Source organism: Penaeus monodon, chromosome 10, assembly GCF_015228065.2.
Source record: "Penaeus monodon isolate SGIC_2016 chromosome 10, NSTDA_Pmon_1, whole genome shotgun sequence".
NCBI lineage: Eukaryota > Metazoa > Arthropoda > Malacostraca > Decapoda > Penaeidae > Penaeus > Penaeus monodon.
The window spans coordinates 19,798,843-19,823,842 of record NC_051395.1 but is presented as its reverse complement, the minus strand read 5'-3'; the positions used below and the strand labels follow the sequence as shown (position 1 = coordinate 19,823,842).

Sequence of the window (25,000 nt, the reverse complement as noted above, 5' to 3'; positions counted from 1 at the left end):
TTTGTTTGTGTGTATTCACTTATAAATATAACTATTCTTTCATTTATGATGGGCCTATATACAAATGCCGCCCATACAAGTTCGATGGAGATAAAATTCTTGGTAATATAACTTGGTATGTTCTGTGTAGTACATTAATGTTGTAGAGCACAATTAAAAATGAGATATTTCTAATTAAAGTACCTTAAAACTATACTGCTTTAACCAAATTATGCTCTTTCTCTATGTAACTATCTATCCCTCTCCCAATCCCTTCTTTTCTCTCCATCCATCCAATTATCTACATAGTTCTCCCTCCCTCTCCTAATCCCAACCCTCCTCTTCGTCTATCCTTCCTTCCTCTCCATATATCTATTTATCTACGTCCGTCTGTTTCTCTCTCCTTCTCCAATCTTTTCCCTCCCCCCCCTCCCTCCCTCCGTCTTTATTTCTTCCTCTCATTATCCAGCGTATCTGTTGTGTGATCTTGGGCCGTCGTCCGACTTCCTCCGATTGTGCCAAAAGCGAATGGAGACACGCTGCAAATCGCCTTCAAAACCTGTCACCCGCTGGAAGGGAACACAATACCCTGTGAAGGCGGGATAAATATAAACCAGAACTCGCAGCGAGGACGAGCCTCGTCAACAATCCCGGCGTGCCTGGCCATGAGAAAATGCTGAATGCCGATTTGTCGCCATGCTGTCTCGGGATCGTTCCTTACTGCCTGCTTGAAAAATTGTGTGTGTGTGCGTGTGTGTGTGTGCGCGCGCCCGTGTGCTTCTATGTTTTTTATGCGTGTGTATAAAGCTCCTTTACTAGTGTTTTGTTTGGGGCCTGTTCTTAAAATTTGTAATAATTACTTCAAGAAATTTAGTTAGTACAGCTTGTAAATTTACTCCGTATATTTTCTTTCTTAGTATAAGCCGACATTTATATGCAGTTTCATGATATTTGATTAGATATAGGAAAAGGGAAATCTAAGCTCGATTTGAAAATGAGACATGGAATACAGAGTGTTACCGGTATCCTGGGAGAGCATTTCACTTCCGGTGGGCTTTCGCAAGAGAAGCCGGCGGGCGTCTCAAGTGGCCGCCTGAAAGAGCCAAGTTCGTGGAGTGTCTCCACTGCCTCTCCTCCACTCGCAGTTCAAGCAACGCCCACGGGAAGTCGGTTCCTAAGGACGTGTCGGTAAGAGGTCTAGTCGCAGGTGTTGGGCTGCCTGTCACTGCGGTACACATTTGTTCGGGAAAGTAATTTTCCTAAGTTTTCCGCGCACGGCAGGCCCTTCACGCATTAACCCATCCGAAACTGACACGCCCGAACAGAAAGCGGCAAACGAGCTTGTAAACACTGTACAGAGTGAGACTCAGTCTGTGGTCTGTTGAGATATGTTGGGTAAGAAGGCCGTCGTCGATAAAAATAACACTGTATATCGAGAGTAGTTCCACTTACAAAAGATTGATAATAACACTCAGATCTTCAATGTTTTTGAAGGCATTCTTGAAGGTATTGATCCTGTGTAGGCAGATCCTAGTCTCGAGATCCATCCAAGGTCCAATTGCCTGGCCACGGAGCGCCGCCTCTGCTTCCTGGACCCGAGAGGCCGCTCGTCGTGCCGATGCACCAACTAGACTATGAAGGCAGCCGGGTTTGAGGCCGTTGACAATGCCTTTCTCTCTCTTTCTCTGGCACTAGAGTTATGGTGAAGCATTGTTCGGATTTGTAATTTGTTCTTGCTTTGTTAGGTTTAGCAATGTTGTTATGTAATGGCGTGATGGTTAGTTTATTTATTCTTACAGAAGTGTACAAAATCATTACTTTTAAAAGGAAAGTGGAGGTAGCAAAAAAAAAAATTAACGTTTTAAAAAGCTGCATGCGTCCAGAGGAAAAGAGAAAGAATAGCATTCTGCAACTAGTGTACGTAGCCGCCAGCAGCAACGCTATGCGTGGGTTTAACGTCACGCCTAGAAAACAGCGACATAAAAAAACAGAACAGTTCTCTAAGTGGGAAGAGCTACATTTGCGTGAAGCACTGGATAAAAGGTTGAATGCAGTAATCAGCCATGAGACTGAAATACCTGAAAATAGGTTTGCCAGGAAAATAATGCAGATGGCCAATGGCTCGAAGGACACTGACTCATCCTTCGTTTCATCAAAAGTCACGGCACCGGTGAGAAACGTTCTGCCGAGTCATGCAAGCAAGGTCACAGCCGAGAGTTGACCTTTGTTGACTTTAGTTTTGGCAAGGGCGGGAGGAAGATGTGGTGGGAGCTAGACCTACTTTTAAATTTATTGTTAAGTGCAGATGAATTTTTCATTAGGTTAATGGTTAGTGCGTCTGATTATTATTATTTTTTTTTTTATTATTATTATTGTTATTATGTTATTTTTTACGTACATATTACAAACATCGGCCAAACAGACCTGATTGCAAATGATGAAACAAGTAGTTCGGTTGAACTGCGTACTGCCTCTGACGGGTGCAGACAGAGCCCTCGTGCAGGTGTAATGAAAGACCCTCTCACGCCAGAATTCACCAGGCTATTACACCGCCCCGTATCTGATTGCAGCGGCATTGCCACTTGAGCGGGACCCCTCACCTCTGCATGTTAACGCTAAAGATGTATTGTCCGCTACATATATTTTAAACGTGCAGCAGAGTGGGCGAGCGAGCTCCCTGCCTCGTAGCAAGCAGGGTCGAGCAGCTAGGGGCAGGGAGGTGAGTCTAGTGTACTGGGTAATTAGATACAGCCTTCCCCTCCTAGCCCTTCCTGCGCGACCCATTAGCTCATGTATACCCAGTGTAAGCGATCCATGTGGCCCGAAAGGATAATAAAGGCTCCCGTGGGGGATCTGCCCATCGCCCACCCCCTCTCTTCCCCTATACTCTCTCTCTCCTCAAGGACCCCGGACCCCGCTTGCTCTTTTGCCATGCTAACACCTCTTTCCGTATTATGTTGTAAGAGGTTAGGAGGATGGGTTCACGCGCCCTTTTATTATCCGAGTGCGAGGAAGGTTCTGGTTGGTGATACTGGTCTGATGTTTCGTTTGCTGGAAGCCAAAGGAAACGCCCACGCTCATTCAGTGAGACGTGCAGGATTTCTCTCCTTCCCTCCCTCCCTCCCTCCTCGCCAGTGTTATTTGCCAAACATTAGGGTGAGTGGAATCCCTAATTATTATTTATCAACGGCTTTCCTGTGATATTAATCGAGTCCCGTGTGTTCGATTTCATTTGCGTGAGTGTGTGCGAAGGCAAGTACGAACAACAAGGAAGGCCATGTAAGAACATGCAAGGCTCCTGGGCCGGTAGTGCGCCTCTACATGGCCTGATCACCATTCACAATCTCTCTGTGTCCGCATTCCGTCGGCGTTGCTGCCAAGACAGGGAAATTTGATGACGAGATTTATTGCCCTTAAAGCCGAGTTTGTGAGGCGCCCTGTTATTTGGGCTCGTTACCTTGTTCATGAGGCTTTTGTTAATTGCCGTTTCGTGTAATTAATTGAGTTGCGTGATGTTAGTGGGCCTCATTATATTTGAATTTGTGGAACTATCTTGTCGGCAGAAAGGTTGATGAGCTTCTCCGTAGCCTTCGTGATGAGATGTCGGAATTGGAAGTGAAGACAATGGCTCCTGACCTTCATGAATATTGTGGTGCAGGTATTTATTCCTCTTAGCATGGATGCTGCTAAGGAGAAATAACAAAAGGCTTTTCTTAGTTATATTGATATTTATCTACATTTTCTGCCTCTGTAGCAATAATTCTATATAGGAGACAAGAAATTTTGTTGACGTTCAGTTGAAGCTTCAGCCCAGAAAAATATGCTTAGGTGAGAGGGTAGGCAAATATATGCCGGAGACGGCGAACGCGTGGTTCCCGTGGAGCGTGCTATTCATGATGCTTCACTTCTTAAGCAGTCGGCTGCAAAACTTCACTTTGCCTGCCCCTCCCCCTACGATTACGTCAACATACAAGGAAGTTTCTAATTTATACAGCCGTTCGTGTGGGGGGGGGGATAAAAAGTTGAGAGAAAGAGGTTCTTATTTTGCTTGGTCTTAGTGAAGTTTGTTTACTTTTAGGACTTCGTAGGTTCTCCGGTAGAGGTCATACTTAACCCTTCTTGACCTCTCCCTCTTGCCAAGGTAATGGCACTCTGGTACACTCCCTTCCAGCCTTATGTGTTCCCGTCTTTTTCATTTTATTTCTTTATATCCTTTCTCTGAAAATACATCTTCAGTTTCAGGGTTTTTGAGTATTTTTCGTTATTTAGGCAAAGAACAAATCCAGAAGCTCATAAACTCAGACTGCACTAGTGTGCAGCTTGCATACTCACACATACACATACACGAAGACATACACATACACATACACATGTACATGCACATACTCACACACATTTACACACACATTCATACATGCACACACACACACACACACACACACACACACACACACACACACACACACACACACACACACACACACACACACACACACACACACACACACACACACACACACACACACGTGCGCGCGCGCGCGCATTTTATATATATATATATATATATATATATATATATATATATATATATATATATATATATATGTATGTATGTATGTATGTTATTATTTTTTTCTAGTGCTCTGTCCTACAGCACATCCCTTTTAGCCTCCATACTCTCCATGACCCTCTATTCTCTGTTAATTCACTTAACATGCCCGGTCTTTTCCACGGCACTGAGAGCCATTTTCTGAGATGTCAGCTATAAATGCAAGGGAAAAATCAGTCAGGGTGGTTTCCTATTGCCTTCCTTGACAGTGTGAGGCCTCTGTACCCTTTTTCCTATTTATCCCATAGATGGCACCCTGGCAGGTGCCCCACTCGAAGTGGACCTGGGAGCAATAATGGCTCCATACTCCTAAGGACCAGACCAGAACCACATTACTGGATTCAGTTTATACTCATACTCAGGAGTATGAGTGTGTGTGTGTCACACACACACACACACACACATACACACACACATACATGCACACATACATACACACACACACACAAACACACACACACACAAACACACACAAACACACACACACACACACACACACACACACACACACACACACACACACACACACACACATATTCTTCTTTTCCTTTCTCCCTCTTCATTCAGTTCTTATGTTTTGCTACCTTTTCTGCTGCTTCTCAGCTTCACTTCACGTGTAAGCGCGGTTTTCCTTGATAAAATGGTGCGGTTGGAGCGCAGTACCCGGATGCAGGTACTCCATGGGTCCAGTATGAGGATGTACGATAACAAGGAAAGTTCTTGAAAGACGTGTCTAATCCCTACTTGCCGTGTGAAGATTTTCTTGCCGTTTCTCCTCCCTTTCCTCCTCTCTACTTTTTTTCGCCGTCCTCTTCTCATTTTCTTTTTTTTTTCTGTCCTCTATCACGTTGCATCGCCCAACCTTTTGGAGTTTATTTGTGCATTATGTATCCTGTGGAAAGTTGCATGAAAAAACATTTTCTATATTTGTATATGCAGCAATACATTTGTATTTCGCCAGAATTTAGTCTTCGAATCGTGTTGTTTTTCTGGGTGAACTTTCCCTGTTGCTCAATTTTGTTGTTGGACATGATGCCCTATTGTGTCAACTAACCTCGTGCTTATTCCTACCAGGTGATGAGCCTCCGAGACTTCTTCTACGACGATGACATCTTCATAGCATACGGTCCCGAGCGGCTCTCGCACGATGACTTCGACTTGGACTCAGAAGGTCAGTTGCCTTGTCTTCCTAGTGGGCCGAAAACACAGGCTTTGTTTGGCTGTGGCATATATTTAGAAAGGTAATTGATTGGTTTGTGTGTGTGTGTGGTACAGGGTTAACCCTTAACTGCAGCGACCGTACCAGCCATTATGAATGAGTACACTTCAGTCAGGCGCCGCGGTTGGCAGGGAGGCACGTGGGGCATTGTTTGTTGAGATGATGTTGCACTTTCCACGGAGAAAGGTCACGCGGGAGGGTGCTATACGAGTTCCTGTGAGAATGGATCATATCAACAGCGTCAGCGCAAAAGATCATATACCAAAATGAGCTGTAGTTCGTTTACGACTGAATGAGGATAACCTTGCTATTATTCTTATATTCATAGATGTACGCGTTCTGTGTTTGCGTGTATTTGTGTTTAATCAAGTTTGTGAAGGCGGCAAAAGCTGGCTACTGTTTCTTGGTGTTTTAATGGTGATCGAATATCTTAAATTCGCTTGTGCGGTCTAATATACAAGTGGAAAATGGAAAACTGAAAAGAGTAGAAAGTATATTTCCTTTGACAGTTGACCAAGTAAGTTGAATGGTGGAAAGACATGTCGCACATGAGGGTCACATCCGCGTAATATGGGCACGGTCACGCGGCCATTTGAATACTGAACTCTTGAGTATGCTTAAATGCTTAGATCTATGTGTTTGCTTTTAAACAGCGCAAATGCGTTGCTAGCAGCTGTTTTCTTATCGCATTTCTTTAAAAAAAAAAAAACAGCATATCAAGAGATTATTTTGGGAGATACATCATGCTTGTATGATTTCTCATTTCTGTATTTGTGTTGCATCAATCAGTGCATCCATTATCGTCATCTATAGCCGTGGTCAGGATAAACAGAATGATTTCTTTCGCTTTTCTCTTTCATTCTTCTCTTGTTGGATTTTTTTCACTCAAGTGTTAAAAAAGAAATTTTCATTTTCGCGCCAAGCAGATCAGTACGTCTGCTTTATTTTGTGTGTGTGTGTGACTGTCTCGGACTATATGCGCTTGTGCTCAGAATTCCCTCTTGATCCCTGATGAAGTGATTGACTTCTTATGTTCTTTATCTTACGAACAAGGAAGTAAGTAACCTACAGATCTTTCTTGTTTTCAGAACAGACTCCATTTATGCTGGTAGTCTTTGCATGACATTTAAGTTGGTCAGAAACTAGCTCCTATGAAAATGCAGTTCGTAATGACAGTCAAGCGATGAATTATAGTTACCCAGTGACTTTTGTGGAACCGCTGTCTTGGATGTTTCACATTCCACAAGCCTGTCGTCGACTTCAGCTGTTATCACCGTTCTCCACTTCGTATATTTCTCTGTTTAGCCCGTTCTTTTCCTTTGTAGTGTCTTCTGTAGTTTCACTTGCAAACTAGAAAGCCATGCTGCTGCTGCTGCTGCTGCTTTTTTTTTTTTTTTTTTTTTTTTTTTTTTTTTTTTTTTTTTTTTTTTTTTGTGTGTGTGTGTGTGTGTGTGTGTGTGTGTGTGTGTGTGTGTGTGTGTGTGTGTGTGTGTGTGTGTGTGTGTGCGCGCGCTTATGTATAACATACAAGTCGTTAAATGTCAATCACAGCTGGTCTCGGTTCTTTAATCCAGAAACCGCGTCTGCCGTTGTAAAACTAGATATTCTGCTAGAGGGGGTGGGTGAGAGTGCGGGGGATATATTTGTTGTGGTCATTTATGACGTAATCGCGGGTCTTCAGATGACTGTAGACGGTTTTAGTTGGCGCTCTGTTTGTCATCCGATATGGGCAGCTGCAGCCCCATTTATTGTATGGTGATAATGCCTTGTCAAAAATATTTTGCTCTTTTACTTCCATTTTTTTGTGTGTGGCAGTGTATGATCCAAGCCTATTTATATCATGGCGAAGAAGCCCTACACCAGTTTCAGTCAGAAATAGTGACGAAGACCATTACATTTTTAACATTTGGCAGTTGTTATTCTTTCCGTCTCATTTTATTGATGAATTATTTTTATTACATCCAATCATTTGATCTCCACATCTACCGCTGTGCCACGTATTTCACCGTGACAAATCAAGGCCGCAGGTATCGCGCCAGTGATTTGTGCCATTTGTGTCATGTTGCGGCAGTTACTGGTATGGCGCGCTTTTGCAGGCGTGGCCGCTGCTAAAGCTGCAGGATGGATTCTACCTCGCTCTTTTTCTCCATAGTAGCTTCTGTTTTAACGGGATTTTTCTCGCTTTTTGTGAAGTAGGAGCAGAATTATTTATTCTTCCAATCTTCTTTTCTAACTTTCGGAGAGTAGCGTTTTCCTTCATTTCTACGACACATGTTTGTGCTCGCGTTACCTCAGTCAGCAGGCGGGAATGTATGAACAATATGCGAGTGAAAATAAAAATTCCGAGAGCAGACGCGTAGACAGCGAATCACGCGTCCCGTCAGCATCCCTCCTCCCCTCGCGAGTGATGCATCGTCTTGGCATCCCTTCTCAAAAGATTAAGCAGATTCGTTGTAAATCGGAAAGTTTGTTATTTTTCTTTTTCATTTCGTTTTGCCCTCCGATGCAGCGCGGGGTGTAAATTACGACAGGGTAATCTCTCGTTAAGCCTCTTGGAAGCGCCTGGAGATACTTCCCTTAGCAATATATATTTTTTCGAAGCGAAGGGAGGAAGGAGGGGACTGGGAGTGGGAGAGACGGAGAAACATTGAGACAGGGATAGGCAGAAAGGCACACTAACAGACGCTAAAAGACAGGATAAAAGAGGCAGATGCAGTCACACAGTGAATAAGAAATATTTACATTTTTGTCATGACTATAACCAAAGGATTAATTGCACGCCCCCCCTCTCTCTCTCTCTCAACTCTCTCTCTCTCTCCTCTCTCTCTCTCTCTCTCTCTCTCTCTCTCTCTCCCTCTCTCCCTTTCTCTCCTTCATTCCCCTCTCTCCCTTTCTCAATTCCATTTCCCTCCCCCCTCCTTTCCTCCCCCCCCTCTCTTCTCTTCTCCTTTTCTCTTCTTCCCCTTCTCTCTTTTCCCCTCTTTTTCCCTCTTCTCTCTCTTTCTTTTCTTTTGCCCTCCCCCCCCCCTTTTTCCTCTCTCTCTCTCTTCTTCTCCCCCTCCCCTCTCTCTTCTTTTTCTCCTCTCTCTCTCCTCTCTCTCCATTCTCCTCCCCTCTCTTCTCCCCCTCTCCCCTCTCCTCCTCTCTTTCTCTCCCCTCTCGTCCCCCTCTCCTTTCTCTTCTCCTCTGTCTCTCTCTTTTCCCTCCCCTCTCCTCTCTTCTCTGGGTTCTCTCTCTTCCCTCTTTTCTCTCTTTGGGGGGGTTTTTTTGGTTTCTTCTATCTGCCCTCCTCCCCTCTCTCCTTTTCCCCTTCTCTCTCTCTTCCTCCCCCCCCTCTCTCCTTCTCTCTCTTCCCTCTCTCTCTCTCTGTCCCTCCCCTTTTCTCTCTCTCTCTCTCTTTTCTACTCTCTTCTCTCTCTCTCTCTTTTCCTCCCCTTCTCTCCCTCTCTCTCTCTCTCTCTCTCCCCTCTCTCTCCCCCCTCTTCCCGTCCCCCTCTTTTTCTCTCTCTGCCCCCCCCCTTTTCTCTCCCCTTCCTTTTTCTCTCTCTCTTTTCCTCCCCTCTCTTTTCCTCTTCTCTCTTCTCTCTCCCCCTTTGTTTTCTCTCTTTTCCCCTCTCTTTTTGTCGTCCCCTCTCTCTCTCTCTTTGTCTTCTCCTCTCCCCCTCTCTTTTTTTCTCTCTCTCCCCTCCCCTTCTCTCTCTCTTCTGTCTTTTCTTTTTCTCTCTTTCTTTTTCTGCTTCTCTCTCTTTTTTTTTTTTCCCGCCCCTCTTCTTTCTCTCCTGTCCTTCTCTCCTCTCTCTCTCTCTCCCTCTCTCTCTCTTTCTCTCTCTCTTCTTCCTTTTCTCCCCTCTTACTCTCTCTCTCTCCTCTCTCTCCCCGTTCTCCCCTTTCTCTTTTGTTTTTCCCCCCCTCTCTCCCCCATCTCTTCTCCCCCCCCCCTTTCTCTCTCCTCTCGCCTCGTAAATCTCTCTCTCTCCTCTCCCCCTCTTCCCCCTCTCCCCTCTCTCTCTCTCTCTCTCCCCCTCTCTCTCTCTTTTCCCCTTCTTCTCTCTCTCCTCCTTTTTCTCTGGCTCTCTCTCTCTCTCTCTCCTTTTCTCTCTCTTCTCCCCCTTGTTTTTTCTTCTCTCCTCCCCTTCTCTCTTCTCTTCTCTCTCCCCTCCCCCCCCCCCCTCTCTCTTTTTCTCTCTTTTTCTCTCTTTTTTCTCTCTTTTTCTCTCTTTTTCTCTCTTTTCTCTCTTTTCTCTCTTTCTCTCTCTCTCTCTCTCCCCTTTTCCCCCAAATCTCTCCTCTTCTCCCCTCTCATCCTCTTCTTCTCCCCCCCCCTTTCCTCTCTGTCTTTTTCCTCCCCCTTCCTCTCTTCTTCTCTCTCTTTCTCTCTTCTTCCTCTCTCTTTCCTCTCTGTTTTCCTCTCTCTCTCTCTTCTTCTCCCCCCCTCCTTCTTTTCTGTCTTTCTCTCTCTCTCTCTCTCTCCCTTCCCCCCTGTCTTCTCCTCTCTCCCCCCTCTCTCTCTCCTCTCCTCCTCTCTCTCTCTCTTTTCCCCTTCTTCTTCTCTCTCCTCTTCGGTTTTCCTTCTTCCCCTCTCTCTCTCATCTTTTTCTCTTTTCTCCCCCCCCCCCTCTCTCCCCTCTTCTTTGCCTTTCTCTCTTTCCCCTCCCCTCTCCTTCCCCTTCTCCTCTCTTTCTTCTTCTCCTCTCTTCCCCTCTCTCCTTTTCTCTCTCCCCTTTTCTCCTTCTCTCTTTCTCTCCTCTCCCTTTCCCCGTCTCTCCCCTTTTTTCTCCTTCCTCTCTTTTTCTCTCTGTTTTTCCTCTCTTTTTCCCCTCTTTTTCCCCTTCTCTCTTCTCCTCTCTCTCTCTTCTCTTTTCCTTCCCTCCTCCTCTCCTCTCTCTTCTCTTCTTTCTCTCTCTCTCTCTCTCTGTTTTCCCCCTCTCTCTCTCGCTCTTCCTCCCCCTCTTCTCTCTCTCTTTTTCTTTTTTTCTCTCTTCCTCCTCTCCTCCTCTTTTCCCCTCTCTCTTCTCCCCTCCTTTCCCCTCTCTTTTCCCCCTCTCTCCTCCTCGTTTTCCCTTTTTTTTTCTCCTCTCTTTTCCTTCTCCTCCTCTTCTTTCTCCCTTCTTTCTCTCTTCTCCCGCTTTATCTTCCCCTCTCTCTTTTCCCTCTTTCTCTTTCTCCCTCTTTCTCTCTCTGTCTCCTCTCTCTCCTCCCCGCCCTCCCCCTCTCTCCTTCTCTTCCCCTCTCTCTCTCTCTTTTTCCTCTCTCTCTCTCCCCCTCCCCTCGTCTCTCTCTCTTCTCCTCTCTCTCCTCTTCTTCTCCTTTTTCTCTCTCTCTCTCTCTCTCTCTTCCCCCTCTCTTTTCCCTCTCTCTCTTTCTTTTTTTTTCTCCTCTTTTTCCTTTCTCCTTTTCCCTCCCCCTTCTCTTCTTCTCTTTTCTCCCTTCTCTCTCTCTCCCCTTTCTCTCTCTCTCTTTTCCCCCTCTCTCTCCTCTCTCCCCTCTCTCTCCTCTCTCTCTCTCTCTCTCTTTCCCCTCCCCCTCCCCCTCTCTCTCTCTTTTGTCCCCTTTCTCCCCTCCTCTCTTCCCCCTTCCTTCTCCCGCCCCCGCCCCTTTTCCTTCTCTCCCCTCTCTCTCTCCCCTCTCTCTCTCTTCTCCCCTTCTCTTTTCTCTCTCTCTTCTCTTCTCCCCTCTTTTCCTCTCCCCTCTCTCTCTCTCTCTCTTCCTCCTCCCCCTCTCCCCCCCCTTTTTCTCCTCTCTCCTCTCTCTCTCTCTCTCCCCTCTTTTCCCCCTCTCTCTCTCTCTCCCTCTTCTCTCTCTTTTCCCCTCTTTTTGCTCCTCCTCCTCCCCTCTCTTTTTGTCTCCTCTCTCTCTCTCCTCTCTCCCCCCTCTCTCTCCCCTCTCTCCTCTCCCCTTCCCCCTCTCTCTTTTCTCTCTCTCTCTCCTTTTCTCTCTCTCTCTGTCCTCCTTTTCTCTCTCTCTCTGGCCCCCCTTTTCTCTCTCTTCTCCCTTTTCTCTCTTCTCCTCTCGCCTCTCTTTCTCCTCTCTCTCTTTTTGCCCCCCCTTTTTTTTTTTTTTCCTTTGGTCCTTTTCCTTTTTTTCCCTTTTTGTTTTTTTTTTTTTTTGGCCCCTTTTTTTTTTTTCCCCCCCCCCTTTTCTTTTAATTTTTTGTTTTTTTTTCCCCTTTTTTGGTTCTTTTTTTTTCCCTTTCTAATTTTTTTCTTTTTTTTTTTGTTTTTCTTTTTTTTTGGGTTTTCCTTTTTTCCTTTTCTCCCTCCCCCCCCGCCCCCCCTCCCCCCCCTTTTCTTCCTCCCCCTCCTCCCGTCCCCCCCCCCCTCCCTCCTTAAACCCCCCCCTCCCTCCTTTTTCCCCTTTTTTTTTTTTTTTTTTTTCCCTCCCCCCCCCTCCCCCCCCGCCCCCTCTTCTCTCTCTCTCTCTCCTTCTTCTCCCCTTTCCCTCTCTCTCTCTCCCCCTTCTCTCCCCTTTTCTCTGTCCTCCTCTCTCTCTCTTCTCCTCCCCTCTCTTTTCTCTTCTCCTCTCTCTCCCCTCTCTTTCTCTCTCGCTCTTTTCTCTCTCTCTTCTCCCCTTCTCTCGTCCCCCTTTCTCGTCTTCTCTCTCTTTTCCCCTCTCGCTCTCTCTTTTTGTCTTCTTTTTTCTCTCTCTCTCTTTTCTCCTTTTCTCTCTTTTTGTCCCTCCCCCCCGCTCTCTCTCTCTCCTCTTTCTCCTCTCTTTTCTCTCTCTCTTTTCCCCTTTTCTCCTCTCTCTCTCTGTCTTCTCCTCTCTCTCTCTCTTCTCCCTCTCTCTCTCTCTCTCTCTCCCCTCCTCTTCTCCTCTCCCCTTCCCCCCCCCCTCCCCCTCTCTTTTCCCCCTCTCTCTCCCCTTCTCCCTCTTCTCTCTCTCTCTCCCCTGCTCTCTTTTTTCTCCTCTCCCCTCTTTTCCCCTTTCTCTCTCTTCTCCCTTCTCTCTTCTCCTCCCCTCTTCTCTCTCTTTTTCCTCCTCTCTCTCTCCCGTCTCCCTCTCTCTCTCTCTCTCCCCCCTTGGCCCTCGGAAACCCTCGCCTCCCTCCTCCTCCGCCCCCGTTCTCTCTCTTCCCCTCTCTCTCTCGTCACCTCTCCCTCTCTTTTAAATCCGTCTCCCCCCTCCTCCCTCTCTTTTCTCTCTCTCTTCCTCCCCTCCTCTCTCTCTTTCCCCGCTTTCCTTCTCCCCTCTCTCTTTTCTCCCCCTCTCTTTTCCTTCTCCTTCTCCTCCTCTCCTCTTCTCTGTCTCCTCTCCTCTCTCTCCTCTCTTTTGCCCATCCCTTCTCTTTTCTCTCTCTCTCTCCCCTTTTCTCCCTTTTCCCCTCTCTCTTTTCTCCCCCCTCCCCTTTCCCCCTTCTCTCTCCTCCTCTCCCCCTCTCTCTTCTGCCCCTCTCTCCTTTCCCCTCCCCTCTCTGTCCCTCTCTTTTCTCCCCTCTTCTCTCCTCTCTCTCTCCCCTCTCTTGGGCTTGGGTTCCTCTCTCTCTCCCCTTTTCTCTGTTACCCTCCTCCCCCCGTCTCTCCCCCTTCTCTCTCTCTCTCTCTCCCCCTCTCTCCCCCTCCTTTTTCTCTCTCTCCTTTTCCTCTCCTTTTTCCCCTCTTTTCCCCTGTCTCTCTCTCCCCTGCCCTCTGTCTCCTCTCTCCCCCCTCCCTCGGGCTCCTCCTCCCCCTCTCTCTCTACTCTTTCTCTTTTTCCCTCTTTTTTTCTCTCCTTATGTGTGTGGTGTTGGGTGTGTGTGTGTGTGTTGTGTGTGTGTGTGTGTGTGTTTTTGTGTGGCGCGCGCCGGGGCTTTTCTCTCTCTCTCCCCCGCTCTCTCTTTCTCCCCCTCTTTTCCCCATTCTCTCCCCCTTTTCCCTCTCTCTTCTCTCTTTTCCTCTCCCCTTTCTCTCCTCTCTCCTCCTCTTCTCTCTCTCTCCCCCCCCCTCCATCCTCCCCTTTTCCCCTCCTCCTCTCTCTCTCCCTCTCCCCCACTCTCTCTCTTCTTCTCTCCCCCCTCTTTTCTCTGTCCCTCTCTCTCTCCCCTCTCTTTCTGTCTCTGTCCCCTCTCTCTCCCTCTCTCTCTATCCCCTTCTTCTTTCTGTGTGTGTTTGTTTTTGTGTGGGGTGTGTGTGTGTGTGTGTTTTGTGTTGTGTGTGGTTGTGTGTGCGCCCCCGCGTTTCTCCCCCTCTCTCTCTTTTCTTTCTCCTCCTTTCTTCTTTTCCTCCCCTCTCTCTCTCTACTCTCTCTCTCTCCTCCCCTCTTCATCTCTTCCCCCCAATCTTTTTCCCCCTCTCCCCCCCTCTCCCCCCTTTTTCCCTCCCCTCTCTTCTCTCTCTTCTCCATCTCTTTCTTCCCCTCTCTCCCCTTCTCTTTTTTTCCGTCTCTCTTTTCCCCGGGGTGCTCGTCTCTCCCCTCTTTTTTCTCTCTCTCTTTCTCTCTTTTCTTTTTTCCTTTTTTCCTCTCCCCTCTTCTCTCCCCCTTTTTCCCTTCTTTTCTCTCTTTTCTGCTCTCTCCCCCTCTTTTTTCCTCTCTCACCTTTTTTCTCCCTCTCCCCTCTCTTCTCTTTTCTCTTTCTCCTTTTCCTCCCCCCCCTCCCTCCCCCCCCTCCCCCCCTCCCTCCCCCCCCTTCCCCCCCCTCCCCCCCCTCCCTCCCCCCCCTCGGCTGAGATAGCGGAAGGTGAAGTTCAAGACGTAAACGGTTTTGAATGTTCCGTGTTCACGCCCACCTCGTTCTAACTCTGGGGGAGGGTGGCGGCCAGTACCAGGGGGGGAAGAGGGAGTGGGCGACTATGTGCATGACAGCTGCGTGCAGAGATACTACATCTACCTGGCGGTACACTTACACACACTGAGCCTCACCGGGCCTCGGTACACACGCCCTCTGAATGTAGGTCACTCAGCGGGGTCACGCTGCTCGTCATCTCCGCTGGACAGCAGGATGATTACGAAGGAGAGCCAGATTTATCTTCAGAGGAAGGGGAGGGGGTGCAGTATGGGGAGAGAGAGAGAGAGAGAGAGAGAGGGGGGGGGGGCAAATTATATCAGTTGGGTACTAACGAAGTGTAAAAATAGTCTGAGAAGTAATTACTTGTGTAAATAATAAAGAGATGGCGATGATTAAATAAAAGTGTAATACAGTTATTGATGAGTCTTTTCGTGCCCATAGACGTTGAAGAGTTAACTGCATATTCATTTAGCAAGTATAACGTTCATTTTACTTCCAGAGTGCAAAACAATTCAGCCGATGGTGAAGTGTCCGCTGAGCCCACGCCGGCCACGTCGCATGCCCTCTCCAAAGCCACGCGGCCGAGCTGTATCTCCTCTTGCAATATTCGATGGGCCAGGTTGTTTTATTTAAACCATTTTGGTGCAGCTTAATTATACTGTAATTTTATGAAACTTAGTTGAAGTCGTGTTTCTTACTATTGAATGTACTTTTTGTTAGTGGGAGTAATCAGAAGTTTCTGAGTTGTTTCTTGTTTGTCGTAGGTTGTAGGATAAGGTTTCAGTGTGTATGTTTATGGTTTGTGTATACATATTGTTTTCTTCATTTTGCAGGTAGTTTACCAAGGTCACCTAGAAAACCTAGAGCACATTCACCTCATAAACGACTAAGTCAGCCTAATAATCAGATATATCAGCAGCACCAAGATCCACCAATGTACAATGGTCACATAGCATGTGGTGGTCTTGAGAACATCATTTTCCCAACATGTGTAACCTCCAGGTTTGTATGAAATGTGTGATTTGAGTTTTTCCGTAATGGTATTTTTAGATATTATTACCAGAATCAGTTGTTGCAGGCTTTAGTATGGCCATACAAAAATGCTGAAATAAGAATATCAGCACTGTGATGTATACAAAGATATGTGTGTGCGTGCGTGCGTGTGTGCGTGCGCGTGCACGCGCGTGGGCTTGTGTGTGCTCATGTACATGCACATGGGTGTGTACATAAACAATACATGTACATGTGTGCATATAAACAAATTTATCTGATGTATTGAACTTCACGATTTCAGGTATTCAGTCGGTCGTATCTTGGGGGATGGAAACTTTGCTGTAGTACGTGGGTGTGTCTGTCGAAAAACAAAAGAAGAATATGCTCTCAAAATCATTGACAAGGCTAAGTGTCGTGGCAAAGAGCATATGATTGAGAGTGAAGTTTCCATACTTAGGAGGGTATGTATAATGAATTCGAAACTTACAGCTAATCATGTTCATCTGTACTTTAATGATTGTTAAGAGACCAGTCATTACTATGGTTTACTTCGAACTTGTAACACTTCTGATCATAATGTATGCTTTTTTCACATATTATATTGATTCTGCAGAACAAAAATTAATGTTTATTATAGGAAAGAAAATAAATGAAAATTACCAATTGTTTTTTATGTTTTTATTTTATTTCCAACAGGTTAGCCATCCAAATATTGTTAGTCTAGTGGAAGAATTCCATACCTCGCAACATCTCTACCTCGTTATGGAGCTAGTCAGGGTAATTGTATTCTTGAGATTAAAATCATATATCAGTAAAAAAAAATTCTTAAAATTAAAAAAAATATGTGTATATATGAGTTCATTGATCTTTTTTCATTATGTATTAGGGTGGCGACCTGTTTGATGCCATTGCCAGTGCTACCCGCTATACAGAGCAAGATGCAAGCTCTATGATTAGAGACTTGGCATCTGCTCTTGATTATCTCCATCAGCGAGATATTGTTCACAGGGATATCAAGCCAGAAAATCTCTTGGTAATGTATCAGTATCAGGTCTTTGTTCTACTAAAATTTTGCTTTTGTTGTATGTGTGTATTCTTTCAAATTATTTTCCACTTCCCAAGAACTTTCTTTTAAAATCTATTGTTACTGCATTATTATTAAAGCAAATGATTGAAAAGTAACTGAACTTTGTAAGAGCTTTAGTGATGTATGTTTACTGTAATTCCTTCTGGTTAAGCATTAACTTATCCCCAATGATTACATCACATAAGAAATGTAAAGCATATTTCATTTGAATTTTTTTTTTTTTACTGAACAGGTGGTAGACCGAAGTGATGGAAGCAAAAGTCTAAAGCTAGGAGACTTTGGGTTGGCTGTAGAGGTCACAGAACCATTATATACAGTATGTGGCACACCAACCTATGTAGCACCTGAGATTCTTTCAGAATCTGGGTATGGCTTAAAGGTAAGATATGACTTTGATGATCTTAACTGTTATTTTTATTGATTCCATGGTAGTTTTATACATATCAAAAATTCTGAAATAAATAAATGCAGAAGGACAGGGTTAGCTCAACATAAGAATATAATATATTTCTGTGTTCTAGTGCATATATGTGTTTGTGCTTGTTTCTGCCACAATTCAGTGTACTGGTAAGTCTATGGCTTGAAAGTTTGAATTTAGTGTAGGAAGGCACCTGGGGCTTTCCATCACGCTTCAGCTTAAATCAATGCAGTCCTTTATCTTCTTTTTCCATATACAAACAAAAATTTAGTCCATTGGTCATAATGAGATTGTCCTAAAAATTACATTATTTATTCTACAGGTTGATATCTGGGCAACTGGAGTCATCACATACATCCTTCTCTGTGGATTTCCACCTTTTGTTTCTGCAACAAATAACCAAGAGGAGTTATTTGATCAGATATTAAGAGGACAATATGAATTTCATGCCCCATATTGGGATGATATATCTGATTCTGCAAGAGAATTGATTGTCCACATGATTCAAGTGGACCAAGACAAACGTTTTAGTGCACAAGAGGTTCTGGACCATCCATGGGTCTCGGTAAGTTAAGGTAACAGTGTGAATGGAGAGCAAGATCTGTATGGTGTGAGTTAATTTAACATAAACTTTAAATATCCTTCACAGAGAAAGTGAAAGGATTACACCAATAAGCACTCTTTGTTTGAACGGGGTTTGTGTTATTTCACAGTAGTATTTTTTTCCACTTTTTCTCTTTTATACTAATTTGCATCACAGGTTTTTAGTACCACCTTCACAAAGCCTCTTTTTGTTAATTACTTGATAGCAGGGGCATTGTTTTAGATACATATAATTAATCTCAAAAAATGTATATATATCAAGTAATTTTTCCACAAATAGAGTCAGATTTCTCCTTTTAAACTGGACATTAAGGAAACAGGAAGATTTAAATAGATAAAGTAAGTCGTAGATAAAAGAAAATGGAGCAGCAGCTCCAGCATCAACAGACAAGATTCCTATGACATGACATTTGCAAGATTTGGACACTTGCAATGCTGTGGGGCAATTGTTATTAATGTTAACAGCTGGGAATGTAATTGGAAAAGGCCCCCCAAGTATTACTTCATATAACATGCACACATGTTTTATACTGCCCTTATTATGTTATAATTTCAAAGCTAAAATATGGCAAATACATATAGAGAGAATTTATTCAAATATTCCTTAAGAGATCCTTTACAATGTTAAAATTCTGGTGAATTATTTCATTTGCTTAATTTAAGGTTTCATCATTGTTGCATTTGTATTTAAACAAGTTTATTTGAGAATATCTAAAGAAAAGTATATACTAATGTCTTCCAAACTTACATTAATACAATATATTTCTGAGAAGCTATTTTTCCTTTAGAACAATGATGAAAGTTACTGACTAACAATGGAATAATAAATTGTGTGTATTGCAGCACTGCTCAGTTTGAAATGGTGTCTTCCTAAGTATATCAATATTATTTTAACTACAAGAATCTATCAATACAGATTTCTTAGTACTGTAATATAGTCATAATTAAATGTGCTTCCAATAAAAAAAATTTTCCCAAGCTAAAAAACAGCATAAAAATAACCTCCTTTAGACAGCCTTTGATGTTTCGTTAAACCCTCATTCTCCCCAATAAAACTAATGTACAAGAGACTGAAAATCATAGTGCAACTCAGTCAGTGAATCACAAGTCATCTGAGTTGGTAAAACATCCCCAAAGAACCTGTGGCTCATGTTGTCCCTTCCCCATTTCATCCTGTTCCTCCTCCAGGATGATGAGGCTCTGGACCGAAACCTTCATCTTCGAGTGTCCCATAAACTGGGTCTCCACTTTGACACAAACGGTCCCCAGCACAAGGCTGCCGGAATCACTCTAATGGCCGTAAGTCCCCTGCAAAGTCAGAGACTGTAACACTCTTATCTCCTTAACCAAAAATGCAGTCCCATCCCTTGTCCCTAATCCTCTTTCATTGTAAGAATGAAAATGTCATACCTTTGTGTGCATATATATATATTTTACATGTATTGTTTTTCCAAATGGTCGCTAAAGTTTTGCCCCATAGATTGCTCAGTAATGGTTCTGTGTCATTTTTCAGCCTTCTGTTGTTTTTATTGTTTTTTTGTGTTTTTTTTATAAATATATGAAATACAAATTATTGAGATAATATTTTAGAAAGTCTGCTTCATGTATTGTTTGTTATGTGGTTTGTAGTGTATGTGAACAGTATTTGTGAAATTAGATCACTTATTTTGACACATTATTTGTACTTTTATTTCATAGAATGTGCATTGAGCATGGAAGGTAGTTTAAATAGATATGAAGACTGGATGAGCTAATTGCTCTCAGCCATATTGATAGACAAGATAACATAATCAGTATACAGATATAAAGCTATATGTATTAATAAGATTTATAGTAAAGCATACATTATATGTAGCAGATGGTGCCTAGATCAGATCAGTAGGTAATACTTTTGGTATAATGTTATACCAAAGAACAAAAATTTGGCCTAACTCAACCCTAATTTCTAAAAATAGGCCCTCTTTCTAAGCATTTATTTTCTTATATTGAAATTAGAATCAAAATATGAATAAACAAATAAGGGCTTTACCTTAATATCAAAGTGAAAATAGTATAAAGTGAAATATATTATGGTACTTGTCTGAGTCACACACAACATTTCCTGCTTACTTTAAGATGCATGTGTATTCCAGTGTTTTTTTTTATTGCACTGTACATGCTCTTAGTTTAGAGGAGTTTGCTGTAGTACATCATGACCAAGTTCTGTAGAGGCAATTACTTGGTGATTCTATGCTAAGGACTGCAGATGCATACAGTCAAGAAAGATTACTAGTAAAATATCCAATATTCACATATATCTTAAGCATTAGTTAAACTTGCTTTTGCTTTTGGTAATTGCAACTCCTTTAAACATTTTTTCTTGTATGGTACTGTGTAATGTGAAAATAATTTTTCTCTTATTAATTTTGTTTCTAAATTCAGTTTGTGATCCCTCCCCAGATACTTCTTTTATTATTGGCATAATGTTTAGGAAAATATTCTTGTCCCTTTAATTCAACAATTGCTACCCATAATAGGATGCTTGTTTGTATGTGCAGTGCATAATCTACCCTTTTTTTATTTTGAATGTGACTGATTTATATCTGTTTTGTGGTTGTGGTGTCCAGGCGGAGTCCACGCCCTGCTTGCATACAGTAGAAGTTCTATAGTGTCTGGCAAGCAGGTGGCAGATGGAAACAGGCAAGCAAGGAAGCAGGATAATGCTAAGGGAATAAGGGGCTACTGACCATATAGTCCACAACAACAGGCTGACCACTACTACTCCTACAAGAACCAAACACTTACACTCACAAGAATATGAATACAAAATGTTTAGAATAATTTGCCATGCTGATTTCTAAATTATTAGTATTCATGACAGATTATACTGGTTCAAATTACCATTGTACAGTATTTGCTCAATATTTTCATTAATCATGTTTCTTCATTTTTCTGTTCTCCATTTTTTAATGCAATGCTTCAGTATTGTGGTTTTGCTGAATCATATAATTTTGTTTTAGCTTTTCCTAGTCAGTCACTTTGTTAGAGACCTGTGAAGTATTGTGAAAGTTTAATTGAAAACTAAAAAACATAAAATCTGCTAAACTTGTGGTGCATTAATGGTTTTAAATTATTTTCATAAAAATATATGACATGGCTAAATAAGATTTCATTTATTATGCATAGTAATTATTGTATTGTGATAAAGAAACCAGCTAGAAGCAAATTGATAGACAACTACACAACATGCAAAGCTAACCATATCAGGCCATGATTTTGGCCTGGCATTGCTTCTAAAGCAGGTGGGTTATGTATTGCTTATAGTGTTTGTCTTTGCTCTAACTGCTTTCTCCCCCCTCTATACTTTAACACTCAGACTCTGGATCAGAATTACAGCTTTGTACACTCTTGTACTGGGAGGCTGTTTTTATTGAACTAATTTCTTTTTCTTATTCTTTTTCTTTTCTTTTTTCTTAATGCATTGATATCACAGTTGCTGTATATTTTAATATTTTAATAGTTTTTGGGAATAATAATAGTAAAAAAGTATACTGTACATTTTATGATGATTCTATCTTAACCCATTGGCGAGAGGGATTACATGTACGTAAATGCCATGTCTACTGTGAATTTAGTTTATTAATTGCATTTACACATACATACATGGTTCCCCAAGATAAAAATAACATCATCAATATTAAAAGCGTTAGAAAAAAAAAAATCCAGAAAACTCGAGGGGAAATCTGGTGCGGTCACATAGGTCTCCTAATTGACTTCTTGATGGCAGAGCACTTGTGGAGCTATCTATGTGTAAACATTTACAAAACAAAACTATAGTGAACAGTACATGTTCCCAGAGGCAGTGGGTTAATACTTAATTTTGAATAGTACATATATAACACATGTGTATTATACATTAGTATAATTTCTTTGCTTTTTTTCTATATTGTATAGCCATACTAGTTCATTATATTCATGTTAGAATTTACTTTATTAAAAAAGCAACGCGTAAGTATTTGAATATAATTATCTTCTAGGAAGAGAAGGTGTTTTCCCCTTATCTTGTGATTGATTATAATATGAGTAATATGCTCTTCAGGATTATAGTTGTGGACCAAAAATGAAAAGCAAATTAGTCTTCAGATATTATTTAATGAAGTATGTGCTGTATATCTATACCCCATAGACATGTAAATAGCTACTAAGGTATTTACATTGCTAAATTGTCTTATTAATCTGTTATGTAAAAATGGAAATTGAGTTAATGAGGAATATAATTGCAGATTTTTTATCCTTTTTTATAGAAGAGCTGAGAAGCTGAGGTTATATATATTGCTTTACTTCTTACAATTGAAGTGAATCATTTGACTGAATATGATAATAATTTTCATCATCATCATCATCATCATCATCATCATCATCATCATCTGGTAAAATTTTAATAAATATTATAGGTAGTTATACATAAGTTTAAGCAATTGATACTGGTTGTGTTCACTAGCTGCTGTATTCTTTCAATTAATTTCATTTATGCATAAATGTTTCCACAGAACTTAGTCACCAAGGAGTCAATTACTAGGTTACCTGATCTCATCTGTTTACCCTGTTCCTTAAAATTTCCGAAAAATGTTTTAATTTTATTATAATTAATATTTATGACAGCATAATAACAATGATAATACTAATGTTACAATGGTAATAATAGTAATGGGAAAAAAAAAATTGTATCCAAAAAATTCAATGAATGACATAACAGGTGAGATCAGGTAGGTTGTGTAATTAACTCCTTGTGCATCAACAATATTAATGAAACAGAACCCAACGAACAGTGCATGTACCCAGCACCAGTGGGTTGCCAAATATAAGGTTTATGTTGGAAACAAACATTAGTTATTGAGCTCTTGTAATGATGAAAAATCTTGGTTCATTATATTTTAAAGAATACAATAATTGGTAGCCTTTTCAGTGTGTGGTAAGATTATTATCTATCAGTTGATTTCTGCCAGAAGAAAGATTAAGTAACTTTCCCTTTTCCCTCAAGCAGGTAACCGCCTTGGACAAGGAGAACAGGAGTCTCCGCCGTGAGGGAGATCCACGAGATGTTCCAAATCTAACAAGTCCACCATGCAGCCCCAGAATGACTCTGTATGCAAATAACAATCAAGTTTTTTGAAAGTGTATTGAATTAGATACCAACACAGTCCTTTATCTATTACTACTATGTTTGACATATAAAAGACAGTATGTATATTACATTATGCTGGAGTCATGTTGGAGACTGAGGCAACCTTTCAGAGTAAGCAAAATGTTCACAATACAATAATTTTCAATTTGGTTCATTATTATTTTACATCAGAGCATAAATGCTATTTTGTAATATGAATGATAAATGGTTATTTTTTATCAAAATAGTATTTTAGTTACAAATTTTTAATTTGAAAAGGCTTAGTCAAAATGATATTGAACATCCTTCATTATTAGTAAAATATACCTGAATGTAAACATCTCATGGTGCTGTAAGAAAAATTATATAAATTGTTCATTAGGGGTGACAGTCCTTTGTATATTAATCTTGAGTCCAGCACCTGGAATTGATTCAGGCAAGGTAACAGCACATTGTTATGGAATTCTTCAGGTTATCATAATTGCCTTTAAAAAATAAGATGTTTTATTTATTCCTTTATCATATTGCTATCATTCCTTTATATGTACAGTGCATGCAGGAGAAGAAATCATAAAATTAGTCACCATCTGAAGTCATATTTTTCTTAAATCATTGATTACCATAAATTTCTTCCAAAGGAAAATACATGATTGTAAAGTGCATATGTTTGGTGCTAATGGTTATAAATAGTAGATACCCATGCCTATGTAAATATGAATATGAGCAGTTTTTGATGCTGTAGTTTTATATGAGGTGAATGTATGAACTTCAGTGTTTCTTTACCTTAAATAATAGTCTTATTCAGAAGGAGCTTGTAAGCTTGTTCATCATGTTAAAAATGATTTTTAAAGGATGTAAATTTACAGTATGAGCAGTCATTGAAATGATAGGTTAAGACAAGGGACCAATGCATTGGGGCCTAGATTTCAGTGAGGTGCAGCTTGTATTGTGACAGCTATGTCATATAATTATTTTATCCTCTCAGTGATGTCTTATGTTTAATGTTGTTAAGTATCATTTGCATATGGGCATTATTTTCCCATGTAGATAATACTCAAATACAGCATAATTTATGTATTTCTGAACTTATGTTATAGTTTGATTTATTATTATTATTATTTTATGTTTTTTTTTTTTTTTCTGAACTTTTGTTATGGAGTTTGATTTTTTTTTCTTTCTCTCTAGAGAGATTTTGTTTATCAGTGTTTTGCATGGGCAAACATTTTGAAAAGAAATGTTATCATTATATATTGAGTGAACATCAGTGAAAGAAATATATTTTTTTTGTCATTTTCATATCACTTTCACTGTAAATAATTTTTTTGTATTTAATGTTCTAAAAAGTTGCTGCTTCTTGTTCCTAGGTATGGACTTGAAATTAATACATTTGAACAACAAAAAATGTTATTAGTGTGGATATATTGATAGTGCTTATCTAAAATCTAAGTACACTACCCTGATAGATGGTTAATATGTGTTTGAATGTAATATATTTCACCATCATCTCAAAATGAGTGACTGTAGAGTGTCAAATACAAATATGTATTAGGCCATTTGCTTTAATTACTTATTCTTGTGTTACTTGCAGTTTACTGAGTGGAATTGTATGTTAACATTCTGCTTACAGACTAGCATATTTAATGTGATGTGACAAAATAATAACTGAAGATATGGAAAAGTTTGAATAGATCTGTACATTTTATTTAATATTATTGTGCTAAACAATAAGGTCTTGGTGCTTTTAGTGTATGTAAGGTGTTCTACTCTCAAATAGGACAAGTTTATACTCCATGAAAAATGTTTGTAGATATATGTGGAAATAAACTTTTATTCACTTGAATATTGCATTTCTTTTCTCATGTTAAATTTTACTAATGCTTTTATTTGCAGAGAGCAATAAGTCCTCTTTCATTAGGATCACATAATATGAAGCAGAAATAGAATTAGAAACTAACTTTGGTTCTATACATTACTGCTTCAATTGAATTTTTATTTTCATTATATGCATTTGAAACTGTATATTTCTTCTACAGTTGTTTCCTTTTTCATGTGTAAGTGCCTTCCTTCCTTTCTTAGAAATAATATTAGATAGGTTGTTATTATGTCATCTGCCATACCAAAATCACATTTAAAGTATCACCCTTTATGCAAACACATTTCCTTTTGGAAATTCTGAAGGTCAAGTGAGAGTACCAAGAACACATGGCTGTTAATTATTAACCTGTTTTATGTGGTAACGCCAGTTTCG

The 25,000-nt window shown here is 41.3% G+C and overlaps 1 protein-coding gene across 7 annotated transcripts in view; it reads left to right on the top strand.

The window, feature by feature from the left end:
- Window positions 1-24,592, top strand: part of LOC119577919 (serine/threonine-protein kinase DCLK1-like) — an 86,221-nt gene extending 61,629 nt beyond the window's left edge. The window contains exons 3-13 of one of the 7 annotated variants that reach the window (XR_005229169.1): window positions 5,663-5,759; window positions 15,008-15,127; window positions 15,342-15,510; window positions 15,803-15,962; window positions 16,198-16,278; window positions 16,388-16,534; window positions 16,821-16,967; window positions 17,329-17,571; window positions 18,798-18,908; window positions 20,216-20,890; window positions 22,633-24,592. Coding sequence is in view for 4 of the 7 variants with exons in the window: in XM_037925590.1 (XP_037781518.1) it covers window positions 5,663-5,759; window positions 15,008-15,130; window positions 15,342-15,510; window positions 15,803-15,962; window positions 16,198-16,278; window positions 16,388-16,534; window positions 16,821-16,967; window positions 17,329-17,571; window positions 18,798-18,908; window positions 22,630-22,761 (1,410 nt within the window). In the remaining 3 variants the exon portion in view is untranslated. Of the gene's footprint in view, window positions 1-5,662; window positions 5,760-15,007; window positions 15,131-15,341; window positions 15,511-15,802; window positions 15,963-16,197; window positions 16,279-16,387; window positions 16,535-16,820; window positions 16,968-17,328; window positions 17,572-18,797; window positions 18,909-20,215; window positions 20,891-22,629 lie in introns of all 7 variants that reach the window. The other 6 variants (XR_005229167.1, XR_005229168.1, XM_037925591.1 and 3 more) reach the window with 6 other exon arrangements.
- Window positions 24,593-25,000: the final 408 nt, after the last annotated feature.